Source organism: Capsaspora owczarzaki, assembly GCF_000151315.2.
Source record: "Capsaspora owczarzaki ATCC 30864 unplaced genomic scaffold supercont2.1, whole genome shotgun sequence".
Lineage (NCBI taxonomy): Eukaryota > Filasterea > Ministeriida > Capsasporidae > Capsaspora > Capsaspora owczarzaki.
In genome coordinates, this window is record NW_011887292.1 from 1,125,540 (window position 1) to 1,147,987 (window position 22,448).

At 53.0% G+C, this 22,448-nt stretch overlaps 6 protein-coding genes across 6 annotated transcripts; 2 read left to right on the forward strand and 4 right to left on the reverse strand.

The window, feature by feature from the left end:
- Positions 1-136: 136 nt before the first annotated feature.
- Positions 137-2,597, reverse strand: CAOG_00335 (hypothetical protein). The gene is made up of 8 exons (XM_004365149.2): positions 2,473-2,597; positions 2,325-2,408; positions 2,157-2,240; positions 1,982-2,065; positions 1,813-1,896; positions 1,637-1,720; positions 1,475-1,549; positions 137-1,384 (listed from the first exon to the last, which is right to left on the reverse strand). Exons 1-8 carry the CDS (start codon positions 2,547-2,549, stop codon positions 214-216), a joined length of 1,743 nt encoding a protein of 580 aa, XP_004365206.2. The 5' UTR covers positions 2,550-2,597; the 3' UTR covers positions 137-213.
- A 1,941-nt stretch (positions 2,598-4,538) lies between these two features.
- On the forward strand, positions 4,539-10,886 carry CAOG_00336 (hypothetical protein). The gene is made up of 3 exons (XM_004365150.2): positions 4,539-4,630; positions 5,272-5,600; positions 5,828-10,886. The coding sequence occupies exons 2-3, from the start codon at positions 5,450-5,452 to the stop codon at positions 10,639-10,641; spliced, it is 4,965 nt and encodes a 1,654-aa protein (XP_004365207.1). The 5' UTR covers positions 4,539-4,630; positions 5,272-5,449; the 3' UTR covers positions 10,642-10,886.
- CAOG_00337 (hypothetical protein) lies at positions 10,840-15,239 on the reverse strand. Its single transcript, XM_004365151.2, has 15 exons — positions 15,111-15,239; positions 14,494-14,591; positions 14,233-14,310; positions 13,865-14,108; positions 13,634-13,751; positions 13,417-13,535; positions 13,210-13,303; positions 12,925-13,123; positions 12,667-12,827; positions 12,356-12,583; positions 12,131-12,272; positions 11,918-12,041; positions 11,449-11,707; positions 11,050-11,344; positions 10,840-10,951 (listed from the first exon to the last, which is right to left on the reverse strand). The coding sequence occupies exons 1-15, from the start codon at positions 15,191-15,193 to the stop codon at positions 10,944-10,946; spliced, it is 2,250 nt and encodes a 749-aa protein (XP_004365208.2). The 5' UTR covers positions 15,194-15,239; the 3' UTR covers positions 10,840-10,943.
- Positions 15,240-15,413: 174 nt separating this feature from the next.
- CAOG_00338 (hypothetical protein) lies at positions 15,414-18,068 on the reverse strand (the record flags this gene model as incomplete). The annotated part of the gene is made up of 1 exon (XM_004365152.2): positions 15,414-18,068. One exon carries the CDS (start codon positions 18,066-18,068, stop codon positions 15,414-15,416), a length of 2,655 nt encoding a protein of 884 aa, XP_004365209.2.
- Positions 18,069-18,201: 133 nt separating this feature from the next.
- On the forward strand, positions 18,202-20,156 carry CAOG_00339 (mevalonate kinase). The gene is made up of 6 exons (XM_004365153.2): positions 18,202-18,287; positions 18,562-19,263; positions 19,378-19,468; positions 19,551-19,582; positions 19,678-19,831; positions 19,935-20,156. The coding sequence occupies exons 1-6, from the start codon at positions 18,219-18,221 to the stop codon at positions 20,090-20,092; spliced, it is 1,206 nt and encodes a 401-aa protein (XP_004365210.2). The 5' UTR covers positions 18,202-18,218; the 3' UTR covers positions 20,093-20,156.
- Positions 20,157-20,181: 25 nt separating this feature from the next.
- Positions 20,182-22,400, reverse strand: CAOG_00340 (hypothetical protein). The gene is made up of 8 exons (XM_004365154.2): positions 22,254-22,400; positions 21,817-22,025; positions 21,546-21,661; positions 21,319-21,477; positions 21,069-21,233; positions 20,846-20,954; positions 20,654-20,762; positions 20,182-20,554 (listed from the first exon to the last, which is right to left on the reverse strand). The coding sequence occupies exons 1-8, from the start codon at positions 22,359-22,361 to the stop codon at positions 20,222-20,224; spliced, it is 1,308 nt and encodes a 435-aa protein (XP_004365211.1). The 5' UTR covers positions 22,362-22,400; the 3' UTR covers positions 20,182-20,221.
- Positions 22,401-22,448: the final 48 nt, after the last annotated feature.

Below are 22,448 nucleotides of genomic sequence, written 5' to 3' on the forward strand. Positions count from 1 at the left end.
TTGGCTTGCTATCACAGATCAAAGAGAGCTGATGTATTGCTTGAGGTCAATCTATTACGAGGAGCGAATTTGTCTTTTGTCACAGTCGGCCAAAAAGCGAATAGTTTTGCTTCGACCATCCAGAAAAAACCATTGACTTTGAACATGATCTACAAACATTGATCTGCAACATTACACTTGAACACCAATACACACCAATTCCCGCTTTTGTCATCAAGAATCCAACGAAACAAGGAGGCAGCCAAAAGCTGGGCGCTCATCGGCAGATTCCTCAAGACACTCGAGGGCAAGAGTGACAACCTTGCAGACGCTCTGGAGCTCTGCTTGGGCTGGCTTGAGAGTCGAGTCTAGCATTTCAAGGGGCTTTTGGCTCTTGGCGGCTTTTCGCGCCTTTGATTTCAGCTTGGTGCCAGGTTTCTCGGCCGTCACCAATTCCAGCAGAATCATGCCAAAGGCGTAGACATCCGTCTTGATGGTCATGCGGCCTTCCTCAAAGAACTCGGGACACATGTAAGGAGCTGAGCCTTGCACGTTGTCAGTGCGGATGTAGCTCTTCTCATCGAGATGCTGGGCAGCACGAACAAGACCAAAATCGGACACCTTTGCGTTAAAGTACGCGTCCAGAAGAACATTGTCCGTCTTGAGGTCGAGGTGGAACAGTGCGTGATCAGGGAAGGCTGTCTGGACGTAGTGCATGCCGCGGGCGACATCAGCAGCAATGCGATGGCGCTGAGACCAGGTCAGCGAAGGAGTGTCGTTTGTGCGATTCAAGCGATCGCGAACCGCACCGTTTGGCATGAATTCGTAGACCAGACAGCGCGTGTCGCCTTCCTCTGCATAAGAGAGGATGGTAATGATGTTGGGGTGGCGGAATTTCGACAACGAGTCCAGTTCCGACTTGAATTCCGCAGGGGATGCCGCCGACAGCTTTTTGATGGCAACCCGAGGGCCAGGCAAGCTGGCGCCGTGCACACGACCAAATGCTCCTTCCCCGAGCAGAGAATCAGCAGCAAAATTGTTCGTGGCGGTGACCAGAGTTGCGAGAGGGACTTGCGGGATGGGACCTTCAAAGCTCAATGTGGATCCAACGGTGGGCTGATTGCGTTCAAGCAAGGCAATCCGATCCAGAGCTGACTTGAGCTCTTGGTCCTTGGCAGCGAGCTTCTGCTCTTTGGCCGCAATCTCCTCGTTCTTGCCAGCGAGCTCCTGCTCTTTGGCAGCGATTGTCTGGTCTTTGGCGGCGAACCAAAACCGCAACTGATCGACTTCAGTTGCAAGATTGAGCGGCTGAGCGTTTGCTGCGGCACGAGCTGCAATCTGAGCCAACTCGGCAGCCGATGGAACACGCTGGCGTTCGAGACCCGCCTCCAGACGGCATGGATCCCTATTTCACCAACACAAGTGAATGGTGCGTTGCTCGGGTTGGATTCGTGCAAGAATCCAACAAGCCTAGCACAAGCATGCAGAGTCTTACCGAAATCTACAGGTGGTATTGCCAGTTTGCGTGACGGCAGTGACTCCGACATCGGTGAAAAAGTTACCAGTCAAACTGTTGTCGTGGTATACGTCGTCAGATTTGTTTCCCATGAGTCTAACGACAGCCAGCCAAAGCATCATGAAACAACCCATGTGTTACCCGAGGCCGATCAGCGTTGTGTTCACTTTGAGTGCGTCTGCAATCGCCAGTGCTCCGGCGTCGCCAATCTGGTTGTCGGCCAGACTGTCCATCCCGTTCATCAGTGAGCCACTCTGAACGCCCTTTGCTGATATTGCGCACCACTCACACGCATCAGCAAAGGCTATATGTCTTACTCTAAATTGGTCAGCGTCGTGTTCACCTTGAGTGCCTCAGCAATCGCGTGCGCTCCAGCATCGCCAATGCTGTTCCCGTGCAGACTGTCCATCTCCAACGGTGAGCAATCCCACCATCCCGTGCTGAATTACCCACTCACATGGGATCAGCAAATCTAAGAAGCCTTACTCGAGCGCAGCGCGCGTTTTGCTCACTTTGAGTGCCTCCGCAATCGCCTGCGCACCAACATCGCCAATCTGGTTGCTCCACAGACTGTCCGTCCCCTCCAACAGTGAGCTCTCTGAATGCCTTTTTTTGCTGAAGCCACCCACTCATGTGCTGGAGGCAAAGTAAGTTGCCATACCTGAAATAAGTCAGCGTCGTGTCCTCTTTGAGAAATTCAGCAATTGATTGCGCTCCAACAGCGCGAATCCAATTATGATACAGACTGTCCATTCAATCGATAAGTGAGCCCCTGTGAATGCCTTTGCTGAAATCACCCACAGGCATCACGCAAACCGAGATAACTTACATGACCGCAGTCACGCTCTTGTTGACTCTGAGCGCTTCAACAATTGCCTCGGCATCATCACAGTGAATATCCTGGTTGTCCAGTCTGTCCGCATAGTCGTTAGTACACGCGCTGTCACAGTGTTCCACTCAACTTGAGGTGTTCTTACTGGAGCCATCCGCTCACATTCTTGACTCGGTCATACCACTCGCGCTGTCTCCGAGTCATGCTCTGGTAGGATGGCATTTTGGACGAGCTCGAACAGCAAGTTATAAAAGACAAAATAAAATAAAAATGGACTGAGACTTTGTCGATTTGTGCTGTCGGTTTTGATGGCCATCGACGGCGAGCAAAAAGTGAAAAGAGACATGGACGCGCCAGGGAGGTTGTGCAGGAGATCCAGTAGATTGACAATCATCACCTGAATCACTACTGAACGCGTGCAATCTCAGTGTGCAGGGGGACAAAAACAGCCTATTTTCTGCTCGGAAAATGAGACAGCATAACTGGCCGAAACAGCCAAAAAACAAAACACGAACGGAGCTCCGAGTCGCACCAGTTATCGATGCATTCTGGGTCTCCAAGTCGGCGTCAGACTCGACAAAGGTCGCAGAATTGCTCCAATACCCGAAAGTCACGTCGTCTGCTGAACGAAGCGCCTGGCGTCGAGGAGAACGTGACTGGGAATTCTGCGAGTCTGTCGGTCGAGTGTCTGCACTTCCAGCCTTCGGCCATGGCGAGCGTTCTTTGCTCTCGCAACCGTGGATGAATGAGGTTGTAGCGTTGTTCAATAGCCGACTTCGAGCTCTCCGACTTCGAGCTCTCTGAGCTTTGCGGGGTTGGTTGGGTTTTTTTTTTTGGTTTTTTTTTGTTCCACCAAAGAAGCTGTCCGAATGAACATCGTCCCCGTGACGTATTCCGAATCAAGGGATGCAGAGGCTGGAGGATGGCCTTTAGTGCCACTTTGCCCTGAGCGTCAAATTTTGCCCAAAATGTCCCGCTCTGGCTCTGGGACCAATCGGGGACCAATCGGGAATAATGAAGCGCGAGCGACACACGCTTGGCGCCACCACCCGATTCCTCTTGTTTTCCCCCGCCCTGTCATTCATCTCCCCCAAATGTGGCGCTTCAATGTTGTGCAGGTTTGGAATCGATACGCTCCACCAAGGCATATAAGTGCCTTCATTCTCACACGGGGAGAGGGATGTGAACATGATCCTGGGAAAACACCAAAATCAAAACAAAGGCGGACACAACCTGAAAATTAAACACAAATTTTCAAAACAGAGGGCCAGTGTTGTGCTCAACAAAGCAATCGAGAGAGAAGGGGGGAACGACTTGGTGTGTTTTTGACTTGCTTGAAGGGATGATGGCGCAAGGAACAAGTGCCGTGTTGTTCGCTCGGTTGAAAAAAAAAAATGATAATAAAAAACCTCCATACGGCGGTTTTTAATCTTGAAGGTTTGCATTTTGCGACACGCTTCATGCTGCTTCTTCATGCAATGGGCACAAGAGCGTTTTCCCCCGTGAAAAGTCGGAATGCGCAATCAATGGTGGGTTCAATGCGGGTCACAACTTGGGAGACAAAAGCGAGGGGCGGCGGTCGGCGACGTTAGTGTCACGCCAGATGGAGGAAACCACAAAAACGTGATTACTGTGGCGCCCCCCTTCTTTCATTACCGTTCAAAGATTACAATGCCGGAGATTACAACGAAAGGGGGGGGGGCAATTTGAAACAAATAACACGCCACCACTATCAACTGCGCGTTGCTTGACTCCTGCTTTGATTTGGAACTCGCAGCTTGTGCACAATTGGTGGTGCGAGGAATGTGGGGCAATGTCCTGAAGTTGGGACCACTTTGCAAGCCTCAGAGGGTAACTGCTCGGCCGTTGACGCGTCTTCCATGGTGAAAACATGGGCAAGCGATTCTATTCGTCGTTCTCTTGGTACGATGTGTGTCGCCGTTGATCTGCAAGGCGAGCAATTGACAGGTGGGACCATCGAATGTGACAGTTTTCCTGCGTTGGGGGTTGTTTTTTTCCATTTTCAATCGCTGTCTCATTTCGCCTCATTTCGCCCCAATTACTCATCCGTCAGAAACAGCAGCATTGTCAGATCTTTCGCTTCTGCTTCTTTGCCAACCACTCCTCTGCTGGGAACGGCTTTGGTTGTGCGTCATGAGATCTCTTTCTAACCACATGCTGCCAATCCCCTTGCTCATTCTTCCTTTGTGTTTTTTGATTTGGTTCTCCTTTTGTTTTTGTGTTTTTGGTTTTTTTTTTACTGGTCTCGTTTCTCTCCGCCATTGTGCGATTCTGCGATTCTGGTGAGGATCCGAATGCCCCCGTCCTGCATTTCGCAGCTGGTTGTTATCAAATGACGAGGTTGAGGACGTAGTGTTGCGTGCAGGGCGCGTGTGATTGCGAGTGATCTACGGCAAAACCGAAAAACAACGGCTTTTTTTTTCTTTTCTTTTTTTTTTTTTTTGGTTGGTTTTTTTTGTTTTGGTGTTTGCGGGTACACAACTCATCGCGTAAATCGCCAGCGACCGGCCTCTGACCATTGAACGAAGGGTGTACGTGACTGGAGATGGCGGCTGTGTGCCGCTCAGCGGAAGTGGTTTTGTGCGGCGATCTCTGGCCTCCTCTCGACGCGCCACGAGAAGCACTATTTTGAATCATGATTATTGCGTCCCATTGTTTTTTTGGGTATTTTTTTGTTTGTTTTTTCGTCTCGCCCATCCTGTTCTCGCATCCCCGTACCCGCAAAGTGGGTTTCTATGGGATGGATTGGTGGATGTAGCATTGCAATTCCTGAACACAGCCGTGCGATCATTTTCACCATTGATCTATTTTGCGATGGGAATCCAGTCTCCTTTTTTTCGGTTTTTTTTTTTATTTTGTTTATTAACGGTGGTTTTTTTTTCGGTTTTTTTTTTTTTTTTGTTTGTGGTTTTTTTTTTTTCAGGTTCTTCGTTTTTGCTCGTTTTCACTTTGGACAAGCAACAGTACCCCCTCCTTCAAACCCGGGTCTGCTCTGTTTTTGTTGAAACATTGTGGGTTTTCGTGCAACTGGTCTTCGTCGCGCGCCGTGGTCTCTCAAGTGGTTTCTGCATTCGGCGTTCTGCGTTTGTTTGCGGTCAACGATGAACCCACGAATTTCAGTCCTGTGCGCACTTGTCGCACTCCTGGCTTGTTGCTACCAGCCAGCCAGCGCAGCTCAATATCGTGCGACATGCACGGCGTATCTCAAAGGCATGAGAGTGCCTGGTGACTGTGGATCCGGCGACGGCGCTTGTGAGTATTCTTGGTGGTGGGAATTGCAATTTTAAATCCTTTCTTGCTCTCTGGTCGGCGCGTCATCTGACTCGACACTCAAGGATAATGCCTCTCGAGAGGTTTTTACGCCAGAGTTTGGTTCCTTTGACGGGCCCTTTTTGTTTTTTTCGTCTTCCCTTTGTTTCTCAACACAACTCGAGCTGACTTTTTTTTTTTTTTTTTTTTTTTCTTCGTGCTCGTCACAGGTGATACTCTATGCAGTTCGTCGGCACAATTCTCGGGTGCCTCCACAGTTTCCAAGTCACTCGGGGAGATAGACGACACCACCACTCCGAATTGGAACACGTATTACTACAACAACGTGGTCGTCAACACCTTTGGTGGCCAGATCGTCTGGTGGTTTGATTGTGAGGACTACGACCCTTGGAATGCGAACGATGATATGGGCTCAAGGACCTTCACAGTACCCATGAACACCAACACTGATTATGGATCGGTCTCCTCTTCAACATGGTACGATTTGGGAGGAACTGCTAGTGGGGAGTTTCCAGTGCAAAACATCTACGTCGCCTTCCGCGCCAATTGCGATGCCAACTACTACAATCCCACGTGTGCTGAGTTTTGCCAAGTCGGCAATCCCCCTGCCTGTACTGTCTGCAATGCTGTGAGTGGCGCTTGCACTTGCGCCGTTGGTTACCAGGACAAGGACTGCGGCACTTGCCAGTCAAACTACTGGCCAGTTGGCACGTCGGGACAAGCCGGCTTCCAATGCGTGTACTGTGTGGATACAAACTCTCCCTCTGCGTGCTACACGTGCCAAACGGGTGGCGTCAAGAGCTGCTGCACTGGCTGGAAGAGCACCAATTGCGACGTCAAGAAGAACTGCAACTCGTTCGCCACGCCTCCTGCCAACTCTGTGGCCGTCGGCAGCACCTGTGTCTGCACAACGTACGGCTGCACCTGTCAGTATTCGTGCAAGTCTGGCTTTTCTGGTGGCTCTGCTACCACGACGTGCCAAAACGACGAAACCTGGAGCTGGAGCTCGACGCTCACGTGCAATGACATTGACGAATGCGCTCCCGGCGGCGGCAACCAGTGCGCTCAAACCTGCACAAACACCGCCGGTGACTATTCTTGCTCTTGCCTTGCTGGCTACAGCATCAGCAACGCTGGTCGCGGCCCGACCGGCTGCACGGACATTAACGAGTGCTCGACAAACAATGGCGACTGTGGCCACAATTGCAACAATACGCCTGGATCGTACTACTGCACATGCCAGCCTGGCTGGCGTCTTCAACCAGACGGCAAAACCTGCCTGGAGATTGACGAATGCCAAGAAGGCTTGGACAACTGCGACGGCAATGCCACCTGCACCAACACCATTGGCAGCTTTGAGTGCGCGTGCTTCCCCGGATTCTCGGGCGATGGCACTGTGTGCACGGACATTGACGAATGCGCCGCTACGCCTTGCGCCCAGTTTGCTGACTGCGCCAACTTCCCCGGCACCTTCACTTGCACCTGCCAAATCGGCTATTTGGGTGATGGCTTTACATGCATTGTCAACAACACTGCCTCGTTCGATGTTGACTCGCGCTTTATTCTCTTTGAAGAAGGCTCGAATAGCACCAACACTACCCTCCATCTGCTCGTGAACGCCAACTCCAACCGTGATGGCTCGTTGGTCTATTTCGACGTCATTCCGACCGACGCGCTCGCAGGCATTGATTACATTGTCGAAACAGCCTCCCCGCTCGTCTTCAACAATGGAGACACCGCCCACAACATTTCCATCACCATCGTTGGCGACAACCTTCCTGAGAATGTCGAAAGCATTTTTGTTCGGCTGCGCGACCCCTTGCATTTGGGCATTGGTCCATTCAACACGTCCACCGTTGTGATTGATGCCAACGACAACCCCAACGGTCTTGTTCGCTACGTCCCGGCTTCGCGTGCTTTTAGCGTCAACATTACCGCTGGCAGCTATCCCCTCGTTGTCGAGCGCTACTCGTACTCCAACCTGTCTCAGGCCGTCAATGTGACCATCTCCCGCACTGTTCCAGATGTCAAGAACTTTACCTTGATCATCCCTGCAAACAAGTTGAACGCGACTATCAACATCCCCCTGCCACTGTCGACCGTGCCGTCGCTCGCTGCGCTCTATACGTACACCATTACTCAGGCCAAGATGGTTGGAACTGGATTTGCGCCCGTTCCTGGCTACTATGCCACCTCGCTCGTCACCATCAACCCCCATGACGACCCCCACGGCGTCTATGGCTTCGACTTCCTCACCCAGTCCGTCCAAGAGGGCACCGCCATTCTCATCAACCTGAGGCGTCAGCGTGGAACGTTTGGCAGCGGGGCTGTTCGCGTCCGCGCCATTACGCTCAACTCCAACCAGACGGGTGGTGTCGCAATCGCATCTTCGACCGACTACTCTGCCCTCAATCAACTCGTCACCTTTGGAGAGGGCGATAGTGTGATGCAAATCTCCATCAACGCGATTGCTGACGGCATCCCCGAACTGGCTGAAATGTTTGGCGTGCAACTCGAATTTGTGTCGGGCTTGGGCCGTGTTGACTCAACCAAGGGACTGGTTCTCGTCACCATTCCCGAGAACGACGATGCTCGCGGCGTCTTGTCCGTCTCCCGCATCTACACGTGCAGCGAAGAATCCCCCATCGTCAACAGTGTCGGTCAGCCGAACAACACTGTGCTTGTGGAGGTTGTCCGCTCCGCAGGTCTGTTTGGCTCCATCTCCTTCACCTGGTCGACACACGACGGCAAGTTCAACAATGCCACTTTGTTGCCTGAGAACTGGGCCAGTGCAGCCCAAAGGGACTATGTCGCCGTGACGGGTCAAACCGTCACCATCCCCGCCGGCGTGAGCAGCGTACAAATCCGCGTGACTCTCCTCGATGACTTTGTGCCAGAGATGGACGAGTTCCTTTACGTGCAGCTCGTATCTGTCACCGGTGGCGCGCGTATCGACCCCGCCAACAACTTTACCGACATTTGCATCAACCGCAACGACCACCCATACGGGCAGCTGGGCTTTGCTCGCTCACCGCTGATCTTGGGCTGGACTGGCGAACGCCGTCTGCTGGTCCAGGAGAGCCAGTTTGTGACTGTCACTGTTTTGCGTGTTTGGGGCACCTTCCGTAAGGTCTCTGGCGTCGTCACGCTGGTCCACGAAACCACGACCTCCAGCGACTTTACCGACGACTCTCCTCGGACTGTTACATTCCTTCCTGGACAGGCTGTAGCCACCGTTTCGTGGTCTGTGAAGGCTGACACTATTTTGCAGGAGCCGGTCAAGTTTTTCCGGCTGGAGCTGACCGCGAACGGCGAAAGCGCCGGTCAAGAGGCTGTCACCCTCCTTGCCGCGACAGCGTTGGACTCTACCATTCCGTGCGTGATTGACGCCGAGGACTTGACGAACGGTGTGCTGAGGTTTATCGAGACTGACGTTTCCGTGGACGAAAGCGATGGCAAAGTGACACTTCAAGTGCAACGACTAGCTGACCCCGGGTCCGACGTCACGTTCCAGACGGATGCCGTCCCGATCACTGCTTCCGGCCACGACTTTGACGCTTCAAATGAGAACAACACGCACGTTTTGCTCGCCTCGCATATCAGCATGCCGTTCGACATCCGAGTGGCTGTCGATGGACTTCCCGAGCCCGCTGAGACTTTCTCGGTGACGCTTGTGAACGTTACGGGAGCGCAGCTCTCTTGGGCGTCGATTGCAACCGTCACCATTCTACCCAGCGACGACGGCAACGGTGTGCTCGAGTTTGCTCCTTCCTCCGACTCCAACCCTCTCGTTATGGTGGTGCGCGAGAATCAAGGCGAAGTCCGTCTGCCTGTTTGGCGTGAGATTGGCACGTTTGGTCGTGTCAACATGACGTTCGAGCTGACGGTGAACAGAACCTCGAGTGCTGATTTCGCGCCCTTGCTCGGTGCCTATATTCCCCGGCAGCCTGCCGATCTCATTAGCGACCTCAATGCCACGCCTTATGAACTGGTCATGGAGGAAGGCCAAAACACAACTGAGATTGTCCTTCCCATCTACGACAACACCGTTTCCGACGGCAACCGATTTGTGTTTATTCGCCTTGTCTCTCCTGGTGGCGGCGCTCGTCTCGGCACCACTCGCGCCATGGCGATTGTTATCGTTGACAACGAGCCAGATCAAACGTCAACCACGAATGCCGCCGTCATTGCTACCGCCACTGCCGTGCCAATTGCAGTTGTTCTTTTGTTGCTGCTTCTGATCTTGCTCGTGGTGGCCCGCCGCAGGCGATCCTATCGCAAGCAGCAGCAGGTGCAGCAGGCCGAATTCGTGAATGGTGTTGGCCTCGTTGAGCTCAACCCGCTCCACGGTCTTTCCTCGGATGCTGGAGGCTACGACGCTCTTCAGCGAGCCAATGCCGGAGAAGCATACGACGCGCTTCATCGACCGCATTCCTCAGCGGGTGTGTACGAAGATGTTTTCGCCAATCCGGTTTACGCTGAAGCAGGCTACGAAGCGTTGAACAAGCCCCAGGGCACTTATGACAGTCTGAACAATCCTGAAGGTGCTTACGACAACTTGGACAACGTGCGCAACGAGTACCAGCGCGTCACAGCCGCCCCCGCCGAGCCCACGTACGACTCTGCCAACGGCCCAGCAAACTTGGCCTACGCCGCCATAGACCATTCGTCCGCGGACTCTGGCTCGGGCTCCCGAGCGACGCAGGCGAATCAGTATGGCAACATGTCTGACAACCCCTCTGCGGGCCAGTATGACAACGCGCGTACTACCGGCGATATGGAAGCCATTGTGGCTGCCAAGCTGCAAGAAGCAGGCCTGGACGAAGCCGCCCCACCGGCGTATGCTCCTTCCACTGATGCCAATGTGCAGCCAGCCTCGTCTGACTATGACGACGTGCAACCGCTTGGCGCACAGCCAGCCTCGTCTGAGTATGACAATGTGCCAGTGCGTGCCGAACAGCCTGCTACGTCCGAGTATGACAATGTGCCACAGCCTGCCACGTCCGAGTATGACAATGTGTGAGCGAGTGGTTGACGACCTGGCTCGGCGCGTTTCGGCCTGTGGCCATTTCTGTTTTGTTTTGTCCGTTGTGTCTGTTTTGATGGAGTTTTGTCCTCTCTTGATCTAGTTGTTTGTAAAAATTTTGTTGTTCTTGTCGTTGTTCTTGTCGTTGTTGTCAACACCGTTGGTGTTGTTGTCGCTCTTCTCTAAAGATGGTGTTTGCTCCGTGTGCAAAAATTTGTTTATATACTTCGCATTCAACCACATATTCAAACGTGCCATGCCAGTCAACAGAGCGAGAAGCGAACAAAGAGTCGTCAGGTTTAGTGCACTGTGTGTAGTGAAAGAGCAACAACCAAAAAGCGGGGCAGTCAGCATTTTTTTCGAAAAAGACACATCAAAGATCAAAGCCAAAAGCATGCGACATACGCTTCTCTTTGCCGTCCGCGGCCGAACTCATGGAACGACGGGGGGCGCCACCTTCCGCGTTGGCTCCACCAGCCATATTTCCAACCAGCTGCTGGAGCTGTTGCAGCAAGGTCTTGACGACAAAGCCCACAGCGTTTTGCTGTCCACTGATGTGGACTGCGGCAACAACCACTCCCAGGAGCAGGCACGAGATGAGGAGGAGCGGAGACGTCAGAACAAGAATCAGCTCGTTGAAGCCCAAGAACAGAATGACTGGGTAAACCCAGAGGGGGATGCGGAATTCGGCGTTGTTGCGCTGTCAAGGTCAAAGCAGAAAACAGAATGTCAGTCAACCCAAAAAAAAAAGCAACAATGAGAATTTTCTGTCCTGCTTCTTGTTTGCCAATTCTTCCAACTCACACGTTGGATTTCCAGCGTTTCCTTGAAGATCGGCTGGATGTCTGATTCGTACTGATCCTTGATATCGGCAACGCGCGAGGCAGCGAGAATGACTGCTGCAGGATCTGCTGCAAAGTCGTCGGACAGGCGCAAATGGGAGTACAACTCCAGCAAAGTCTCGCCCTGCTTGCGAGCCTCCATGAAGAGCGCTGTCACATCCGTATCAGCCGTCCACACGCGAGGGATTCTGTTGGCATCAAATTTGAAGGTGCTTTCAAACCTATCACAACAACAACAACAGCAACAACAACAACAACAACAACAACAACAACAACAACAACAACAACAACAACAACAACAACAACAACAACAACAACAACAACAACAACAACAACAACAACAACAACAACAACAACAACAACAACAAGTGAGGACTGGGTGACAAACATGAACAAAGTCAGAGCGCGTTGCGTTGATGTGCTGTTCCTACCGTTTGACCATTTTAAGCGGAAGGAATCGAATCGATTCGGTCATCTTCTCCTTGACACAACCGACAGCAGCGGCACGAACAGCATTCGTCCAATCTGAAATTTCTTGGTCAGACGCATCCAATCCTAGTTGCAATACGAAACAATGAGCAATTCTCACACACACTAGAGATCGAGACGCGCCAATTCATCGTAATTGGCAAACGGAATTTTACCATGTGCGCACTTGCTCAGCACGGTAGAGCAGGCGTTTTGCACGTTTTCTTCAAGCGCAGATCGGATGACATCCCACATGCCGTCGCCAGAGCGGTTGATTTGCTCGGCAACAAGCTCGCCCAAAGATTCAGCGAGGACATCCTGTTCGACATCGAAAGAAATGCGCCCGTCAACAAAGCGCTCGATTGCTCCAATCAAACCATCAAAATTCTCTCCAACCGCACCTTGAAGCCTTCAGTCATGAGCTTGACGGTCGTGGAACGAAGAGCGGCAACCTCATCGTTCAACATTGTCGAAAGCGAGGCCTGAGCGTCATCGAATGACCAGGAAGCAGCAGGCATTCGGGCCTCCGCAGCCTTCTCGGCAAACGTGCTCAGACATTGATCGCGAACGCTGGTCACGGCACGGCCAAACTGCTGGGCAGCGTCGAGAGCCGAAAGAGAAGAGAAAGCCTGTAGATGCAATGAAACGACTTTGTGAGCACAAATTCAAGGGGGGGGGGAAATGATTCTCCAGCAAATCTGTTGGCACGTACCTTCATCTGGCGCTTGAACTCTGCCGTGGTCGAGGTGCTCAGACTGTCGAGTTGAATTTGGTAAAGACTCGACGCATCTGTCATCATGCGGGACTCGAGCATGTGACGCTTCTTGTTGCGGACTTGCGCAACATAACGCGAAGCGGGACTGTCGTACTTGGCTGCTCCAAGCGAAACACCATGTCAGGACACGGGCAAAGATGGGCTCCGCAAAATAAACATACAAAATACAAAATACAAGCATCATTGACAACATACCCAGCGCGCCGTCAATGAGCTCTTGGGCGCGCTTGCCAAAGTTTGGCACCAGCTGCCCGCTTGCCACAGCAGCTCGCCAAACAGCAAACTGTTCACCAACGGGTTGATAGACTTCGTCAGAGATTTCCTCGCAGCGGTAAGTTGCCAGCATTTCCTTTTGCGTCGGAATGTCGACATCTTTGTTGCTCATGATGGTTTCCTATCAAACAAGTCGCTCAACGTGAGACCCATACAAACTCATAAGGTGCACCGAAACATCACTGTGCCATGATCAAAAAAACCCACCCAAATCTTGGAAGCATAGGCGTTGAAGCCGTCAGCGGGAATGTTCTTCTTGTAGTCTCGCTTGAAGATGCCTTCCCCGGACTTGTCTTCAAAGCTGAATGGAGGGGAAGTGCAAATACAAAGTGGAATGAGCAACAACAAACCAGCGCGATAAGACGAAGCAGCGACAAGGTCACTTTCACATTCACAACTGCCAACGGAACATACCGCTTTCGCAAGTCTCCGACGCACTGCAGAAACTCATCTTCTGCATACTCCTTGTGGGGCAAAACTGCAAACTCGAGGTCGAAAAAGTCCGTCACTGAGGAGTTTTTGAACTTTTCCGGCTGACAATTGAAGTTTGAGAGCAACCGCACGGGACCAAAGATGTCAGAGAAGCACTCGAGTTTTGGGCATGGCTGAGTCAAAAGTGTGTTCTACTTGCCTTCACAAGGTCGCTCCAGATGTTCTCCATATCCTTGCGAAGGCTGCCGGTCAACAGCTCTGCGGTGGTCATCCTCTTGGAATGATCGCGCAAAACAAAGAGCAGAAGTGTGCGGCACCTGCAACACAAACGAGCATGAGCATATACAGCACGAGGAAAAAGCGCGGCACTGAAAGCACAAAACGAAAACAACGCCAAACAACAACAAAAAGCAACAACAAGTTCCCTGACCCTTCTTCTTGGAAGAGCTGCAAGTGCAAGTCCAGCACGTTCTTGAGCAGGCCATAGTTTGAGGCCTGGTACCGACCAACATCGTTCGACCACATGTTGACCATCAGCACCTCTGACAGCGCCAGCGAGAACAGTGCGCTCTTTCGCTCAAAGTTCATGTGAAGTTCGCCGCGCTCCTTGCTGTCAGTGCCTTCGACATCCATGACAAGCGCGGCAGCTTCGTGGCAGGGGGCAATCCAGAGTCCTGGCAATCAACGAAAGCGTACAACACGACATCCAGCACAAGTGTTTGATCAGCATCCTATCATGAGCAACTCAAAGCCGGCAACCAAGGCACATCCAAATGAAGAATACACGTCTGCGCGCACCTCGCGTTGTCTGCTGACGGCCAATATGCGCATCCATTTCAGGGAATGTTGTTCCAAACAGCAAGTTCAGCAACGTGCCTGCAGATGGCGCCAAAAAGGTCGACATCAAAAAAACAAGAGCAAAGCAATGCATATGAGTATGTGCATGTTTGACGACAGCATCATCCAACGAAACTCTCCAAACCGGTCTTGGCTTGGGGGCCACACAGTGAAAAAGTTGCTGACCGAAAACTCTCTTCAATATGAAATTCAGACACTTACTCTTGCCAGAGCTCTGGCTGCCTAGAATCGAGACCACGTTAAAGTCAAAGCCACGGTCGACAAACTTCCACTTGCGCATGGCGGCGGGCAGGGACTCGCTGGTACAAGAACGACAGAACGACAGAAAGTGGGAAAACGGTGAGTTTGGACAAGCTGGGCTCAGCTTGGCAGCGTCCTCCTTCCTTTGGGTTTGACATTGAGTTGGAACGCGCAGCGCTTTTGCAACAGTCATCTGTCCAAAGTGTCCCATGTCACAGTCACAAGGGTCGCTTGTGCTCAACGACAATGACCGTATGCTTTCTTCGTTTTTCCTTCTTTTTTTTTTTTTTTTTTGTTTCCTGTTAAGACCACAGCCCGTTCAGCGCCGCTGCTGCACGTCGTTGCGTGTTCAAGTGACCAAGACAAGCGTCCCCGGTTTGTGGGTTGGAGAGCAGCAAGGAAGAGCTGAGCGTCGGCCCTCATTCACAGCAACGAAAAAAAAAAAAAAAAAAAAGCGCCAACGCGCTGCCAAGTCACATTGGAAATTGAAACAGTTTGCTTTTGAAACAAGCATAGCATGGTTGGACTTTATGCGCTGTCACTACGCTGAGCTGAGCTGGGTTGAGCTGAAGACTTACATGAACTGATAGTCATCGTCGATGATTTGCATCATGGCCGTGTCGTTCTCGGCGGCGACGGGCGGAAACTCGGGCGCTTCCATGTTTCGGTTTCAAAACAAGGGGGAAAAAAAAAAAAAAAAATGAGCTTTGACTACAGTTGAGTTGAGTTGAGGACTTTTTGGATTTGGCAGCATGTTGCTCGTGTGAATCTATTGGATTTTTGTGAGAATGGGGATTTTGGAAGTGGTAGTGTATTGTTGCTGAACGATAAACAGGTCGGCTCTTGAACAAAACTCACCACACGACGAATGCTTCAACAGTCTACTCAACCATTGCACTCAGTGTGGCATCGAAGGAACCAGTAGGCTCACTGCCAGGTAAAGAATCGGCCCCTTCCGACATCATAACGGACGGTGCACCAACTTTGGCGGCTTTCGCTTTTCGCGGTCGATCGGACGTGGCAAAGTGCACAACCAGAGGCTTGCCTTTGATGACAACGCCGTGCGTTTCTTCGAGGGCTACACTTGCGCAGGCCTCGTTTGCAAGAGTTACGAACGCCTGGTGTTTGAAAGGACCGCCGGTGATCAACTGAATCCGAACATTCTGACTCGCCGCGGCAAGAGATGCTTCGGGCGCACCGGTCAAACCCGCGCGATAGCGATTGTACACTGCATACAGATCCCGCAGCCTTGTCCGGTCGCTCAGGTTACGAATAAACAGCCGCGACGACTGACTGCCGGGCTGGTACTCGGCCTTGGCAAAGGCCTTGCTCTGGGCAAGCACATCAGGAGACAGCCGTTTGGCTTGCAGATCGGCGTCGCTCAGTGGGGTGATGCTGGCATAGTCTGTTGTCTTTGCTGGCGTGTTTACCGGTGGCTTTGTGGAGGCAGCCGACTGCTGCTGCGGTTGTTCCGGTTGCTTTGACGGCGGCTTCTGTCGTTTCGAGCGCTTCGGTTGCTTTGGCGTTGAAGACGCTGTACTCGCTCTGACCTCGGCAGGAGAGGTATTCTTCTTGTTCAACGGAGGAATGGCTGCCGCTGCTGGTGCGGAAGCAGCACGGGATGTTTCGACTGCTTTCACAGATTTGTTCTTGCGTCCACTCCGTCGGCGCTTCGAGCGCTGCACGGGAGGTGCTGCGGCAGCATTAGCTGGCAGGTCGAAAACATGGTCAGCAGTGCCGGAACTTTGCGCTGCGGATACGTCATTCATTTGTTGGCTGCGGAGCATGGCATGCTCTGCCTCCAACAGAACAGGTTGCGAAGATGACGGGGGCTCATCTGAGGCGTTATCGACTGCCCAACGCTTTCGAGTAGCCTCCTTGCGTCGAGCACGTCTCTTTTGATTTTTGGTGAGTGTCGCGCTCCGCGTGCAGGACGCCACGGATATTGTGGCCTGCGCGGCTCGCTTGGCGGCTGTCGCGCGTGTCGGGTGGTTGGCATGGCTGATGTCGACAGGAAACACTGTCGGCAAACCAGCAGCAGCAGCAGCGGAAGGTTGCCACATTGGTTGCCCTACCAATTTCGCCGTCTTTGCGCGATGTTTGCCGGTAATGGTTCGCATTCGTTTTCTGGCCCGCTTTGAAAGCACCCTGGGAGCAGGAGCAATACTCGACGCCGTGCTAGTATCCATCTGGGCTGCTGCAGAAGACGTGCTGGGTTTGCTGGGGTCGTCCTCGTCGTCACTTCCCAGCTCGGATTCGCCTTCCGACAGCTGTGGATCGTCGACATGAGTCTTTCTACGAGCCGACCCGGCACCTACACTGCCGTTTGTCGGGATTGTAGGAAGCGGGTTGGAGGGCTGGGTGGTGGTACTCGCGGATGCCGCTGGAGTCGACGACGGAAACGGAAGCCCGCGTAGCATCATCCAATTAACGACTTGCATATAAATATCGGGGTGTGCATGAAGCGTAGAGGCAATAGAAGCCAAAATCTCGGGTGTGGGTGGTGGAAACGTTGCTGGCGGAGGCATCGAGAAGGCGAACGGCACCGCTGCTGGCCGGGATGCTGGTCCTGCCAAGTCCGCTTTCCTGGTAAGAGGCGGGGCTGGTTGTGCACCTTTGCCCTGAGCACTGCCAATGGGAGGATTGGGCTTTGCGGACAAGCGCGGCGCCGTTTTGGGAGGAACGCTATTTGGTTGCAGGGACGGAACGGAAGGACGACTCGGTACGGACATGCCGGGCTCAACAATGGTCAATGGCGCAGGTAGTGGTGCTTGCTGTAGCAGATGCCGGGCTGCGGTCAGTTGCGCTCGAGACCGGAACGCGGCAGAGACCATGACGGTTGGCTGCGCGCGGATCACGGTGAGTGACAGACCACTCCCGAGCATTGCAGCACTCGTCGTCGGGCGATGTTCGCTGCCTATACTTGAAGCAGCCACGGACGCAGCAGTCAATGGAGGCACTGTTGCTGGCGCATGCGAGATCGGGGCAATGCTGTCGAGCAGAACGTGCAGCCACTGCAAGACCTGGGCGGGCTGCCACTGCTCAGGAAAGTTGGATATTGACAGAGTAGACAGAGTAGACAGAGTAGAGACGGGCGGCGGCGTCACTGTGGTGCTGTTGGTCGCGGCTGAGCGGACAGCTTTGGTACGACGGGCACAGCGGCTGCTGGGGCGGCTGGGCGCAACGGAGGCGGCTGGAGGCGGCCTCGTGCTACTAGTCATGGGCGTCGTCGTCCTAGGATGGACAGCAGTGAGCATGGGCGGCTGTAGCACTGCTGTCGTCGCCATCGTCGCGGAGACTGGTCGCAATGGAGGCGGTTTCGTGGACGTCGTCCTCGGATGAGCAGCAGTGAGCATGGGCGGCAATGGCACTGCTGCTGCGATAGTCGTCGTTGCTGTCGTCTTAAAAGTGAAGGCGGGCTGCAATGGCGGCGGCACAGCAGTCGCAGTCGCAGCACGAACAGGCGTCTTTGTCAATGGAGGGACGCGACTTCCACTTTGCCCAGCAGCAGCAGCACCGAGCGACGGCCGCTGCATTGCGGATAAATACTATCACCAACAATAACAACAAACAACAACACAATGCTATCAACACGCGAAAAAACGCCAAATCGATTGGTGAATCGGTTGAACAAAAGACTGAATCTCACTCACTCAGTCTGCCTTTTTGTGTGTGTGTGTGTGGAAATGCAGCTCGTTGTATCTGCGCCTGGGAAGGTCATCCTGCATGGCGAGCACGCCGTCGTCTACGGCAAGGCAAGTGCAGTGAATTTGGCTTTGAACCCGATGAACTCGATGAGCTCGATGAGCTCAATGAACTACAACGTACGATTGCATTGAGAGTGGCGTGATTTCAACGCTCTCACACAATTCATTCACCCACACTCACTCATCCCACTCTTCCCCAATGTGCAACATCACCGTGACTCGCATGTACACACTCTTTACTCACTGACTGACTGACTGACTTTGGGGGTGGGGGGAAATGCTTTGTGATTTCGTTGCTCTCTCTCTCTCTCGCTGTGCTCAGACGGCGCTCGCGACGGCGTTGGACATGCGCACCAGCGTCCGCTTGGCCGTGACGGAAGGAGCAACGACGCAAGGAACGGAATCCCGCGTGGCACTCGCAGACTTTGGATTGCTCGCGTTGACATTTCAGACGGCGGACTTGAGCGCCATGGGCAAGGCGCGAAGCGACCCCGTCGGAGTGGATCGCGAGGCGCTGTTGAGCGACATTGAGGCGTACCTGGCCAACCATGTCCAACAAGAAACAACTCCCGAAGCAAGACTCGCATTGAAAACATTCCTGCAAATTCTGGTCGCGGTGGTGCCGCACGAGCGACTGGCCTCGGTCGCAATCCAGGCATCGGTGCAGTCGGCACTGCCAATCGGCGCCGGCCTGGGCAGCTCGGCCGCGTTCGCCGTCTGCATTGCAACCGTTGCTTTGCTGATTGCGGGGTCCATTCAGCAGACAAGCAACCTCAGTCCGTCGCAGCTCGAGCTCATTAACAAGTGGGCCTTGTACGCAGAAACAACCATGCACGGCACGCCATCTGGCGTCGATAACACGGTTGGCACGTATGGCGGATTGATTCAATTCGCACGAACAGCGTCTGGCATTAACATGACGCCCCTCACCGACTTGCCCAAGCTGCGCATTCTTCTGGTCAACACTCAGCAATCGCGGAGCACAAAAGCGCTTGTCGCGAATGTTCGCACCAATTTTGACAAGGTGAGGGTTGTCTCGTCGTTGTTTGTTTTGGGGTTGTTGTTTTTTTTTTTTTTTCTTGCCACGACGTGCGAACGTTGATTTTTTTGGTTGCGGTTGTGCTGATGCTCTGGACAGTTCCCCAGCATTGTCCCGCCAGTTATCGACCTGATGGAGACCATCGGCGTTCAAGCCCTTGCCGACCTGCGCAAGCTTTCTCTCGACCAAGGTAACCAACTGCGCTTGTACGAGCTTGACCAACAGCAGACACACCATCACGCTCACATTGTTGCATGCAATATATGCTGTAGGTGCCTCTGCGGAAATCTATGAGCGATTGAAGGTACGGACGTTGATTCCGATGAGTTAGTTCAGGCTTCGTGCGTTTCTCATCGGCCCTTTGGTTTGGTTTGTTTTTTCGCTTGGTATTCTGCGTAGTTTTACATTTCTGCCAATCACGCTCTACTTTCTGTCGTCCAAGTGGATCACCCAAAGCTGGTTGCTGTGCGGTCTTGTGCCGAACGTTTCGGCTTCGGATGCAAGCTCACTGGTGCTGGCGGCGGCGGTTGTGCCTTTATTTTGCTTCCACCTGGTATGTATTTCCGTTGCCTTGGTTTTCAGTTTGACAGAGCTACCCAATATGCTTGCTTCGTTTTGAATTTTGCTGACAACCAATGGATTCGTGCCTCCAACAGACGCATCTCCGGAGACTGTCGCGGCCCTCGTCCACGCCATCACCAATCTTCATGTGCAGTACAACGCTTTGCTCGTCGGCAACGAGGAGCCCAGCCAACCGTTTTTAGTCTGGGAGACCAATCTTGGCTCCCAAGGTGTTCGGATCGACACTGCATGAGATTGTCCGATTTTTGTTTTGTGTTTTATCAGGCTAACCACGTTCATACATCGATTCCTTTTCAGGGTTTGAGTTTGTAGAGAGAGAGAGAGCTTTTGATCTTTGTCTTTTTATTTTTCCCCCAACAACTCATGGAGATGCATTCGTGGCTTCGGGACGAGCGTCGGGCTGAGGGGCACGTCGCTCTCGCTGCTGCAAATCGATGCTTCCCTTCTCTGATACTTGCTGGCTGTATAAGAACTCGGGAAGATATGCGCTCGAGGTGACGGGGACGGGCTTGGCATTCGTGGCGGCAACAGATGCAAACGACGCCGGCTCCGTTGCTGGTTGAGCCGGGGTGGTGGCCGAAGCCTCTTGCGGGTTGCAGTCGTTCGGGCAGGTGTAGACCAGCAAGGTGCCCCAGTCGAGGGAATTACCATCCAAATTATCGACACCAAGAATCCACAAAAGTTGCGGCATAATCTGCACATCCGGCAAAGCAGCGCCAGCAAAAGAAAAAACGCACACACGAATGAGTGCACAGGCCAAGCAACAATTCCAAGGTCAACACAGGGTCCCTACCTGAAACTCGAATACTCGCTGAGTGCCGCAATTCAGACAACGCGGCACAGCTCCGGGAGCACATTGCGCCACGTCGCTAATCCACAGAGGCTTGCCACCCTTTTGATATCTGTTTTGCGGCCCTGTGAGTAGCTGGACTGCAAGCACGGAGACAATCGCGCCGGACGACAACAAAATTGTTGTTGAACTCACCGAAGAACCTGTTCTGAATCTCGGGCAACACGCTTTTGGAAGGCCTCGAAGCATTCGTCCTCTTCCTGCACGGTATCCGATCCGTCAAACAGGTCATCCACGTCCTTGCCTGAGAGTGCGGATTGGCGAGGGTCGAGTGAACTTTTGAGCAAAAGGAGTTTCGGTGCAAAACCTAACCGCCGTTTCCTTTTTTTTTTTTTTTTTTTTTCTTTTCTTTTTTTACCTTCTTCTTCAGTCTGGACATCAAGCTTGAAGTCTTTCACAGCGGCTTCAAACTCTTGCATGCGGCGCTTCTCGGCAGCTTCGTCGTCTTCATCACCGTCATCCCCAGGCCGGACTTCCTCGGGCTCGGTCACCAGCTCAAATTCAGGGAAGCGCAGCGCAACCTCTACACGTGCAGTACCCCAAACCAACCATTCGGTCAACTACAGCCAGGATATGCGGCACGAGTCGAAGGGGGGGGGACTCCTCACCTTTTGCAGTTGGGGCAACATTTCCGCTCGCGTTGGAGCACGCTTGCTTGTGACCGGCACCCCAATGGGCCACTTGGTGTTCGCGAGAACAGTAACGCGCACGCCCACATTGGCCGCACTTCTTGGGTCCCAGATTACCGCACACAGCGCAAGTGGGAGCTGAACCAGCAACAGAATCACCAATCATGAGCGAGGCAAACACAATCAGACGTGTGCAAAACGCAAACCTGAAAGAGCCACGCGGCGCTGTCCTTGCACTGATGAATCCAGCTCGACATTGTCGTTGGCATCCACGCCAAAGTAGGGATTCTCGCGGGGAAGCTGGCATCGGAGTACTTTGAAGCTGAGAAATTTGGCAAGTTTTGGAAATGCACAAAGATTCCAAACGGCCCAAACGCCAAACGACATCATCATCGACCATGTCCAATGTGAGTTCGTGCGACCATGCCATGCATGAATGTCATCGGTGACCTCCAAGCGGTAGAGGCACACACTCACCAATGGGCTCCGGTTGCAGAAGCAGTCTTGTGGCATCCGCCGTTGCGGCAGCAAAACACGTACACTGATCGATGGAAGCAAGCAGGGCTGTCGTCCACAGGTGTGTACAGCTGCAGCAGGAAGGCCATGGGTTTGGTGCAGAGCGGGCAGGCCAGTCCGTCAGCAGCGGCTGATTCAGTGGACGGCAAGTGCTGCGGATTGAGCCATGCCTGTCCCACACACGCGCACACATTCAAGACAAGATGTCAAGTGAGTGCACTTGTGAGTTGGCTTTTTTTGCATTCAGTGGACTCCAGTCTCGACAGTCGCCTCGAGTCGTGATGCCGACGCATGGCGCGGTTCCATGTGCTCTGATTCACAGTGCAAAACCAACCAACCACCACCACCACCACCCCTGGAGCAAGTTGGGTACGAGGTGCATGAGTCTGGCTTCGTACGGGGTGTCCTCCGATTTTGGATGGAAAGTACGGGCTCGTGAGGAAGACCGGGTTGTCGACCTGCTCAGCAAAGCCGAGCTCAATCGGCTCAAGCGCTGGGACGGACATTGTTGTGTGCAGCAACCAACAACAACAAGAGCAAGAATAATAAAACAAAAACACTGAGCTTTGCTTTTTGGTGACTTTGGTGTATGC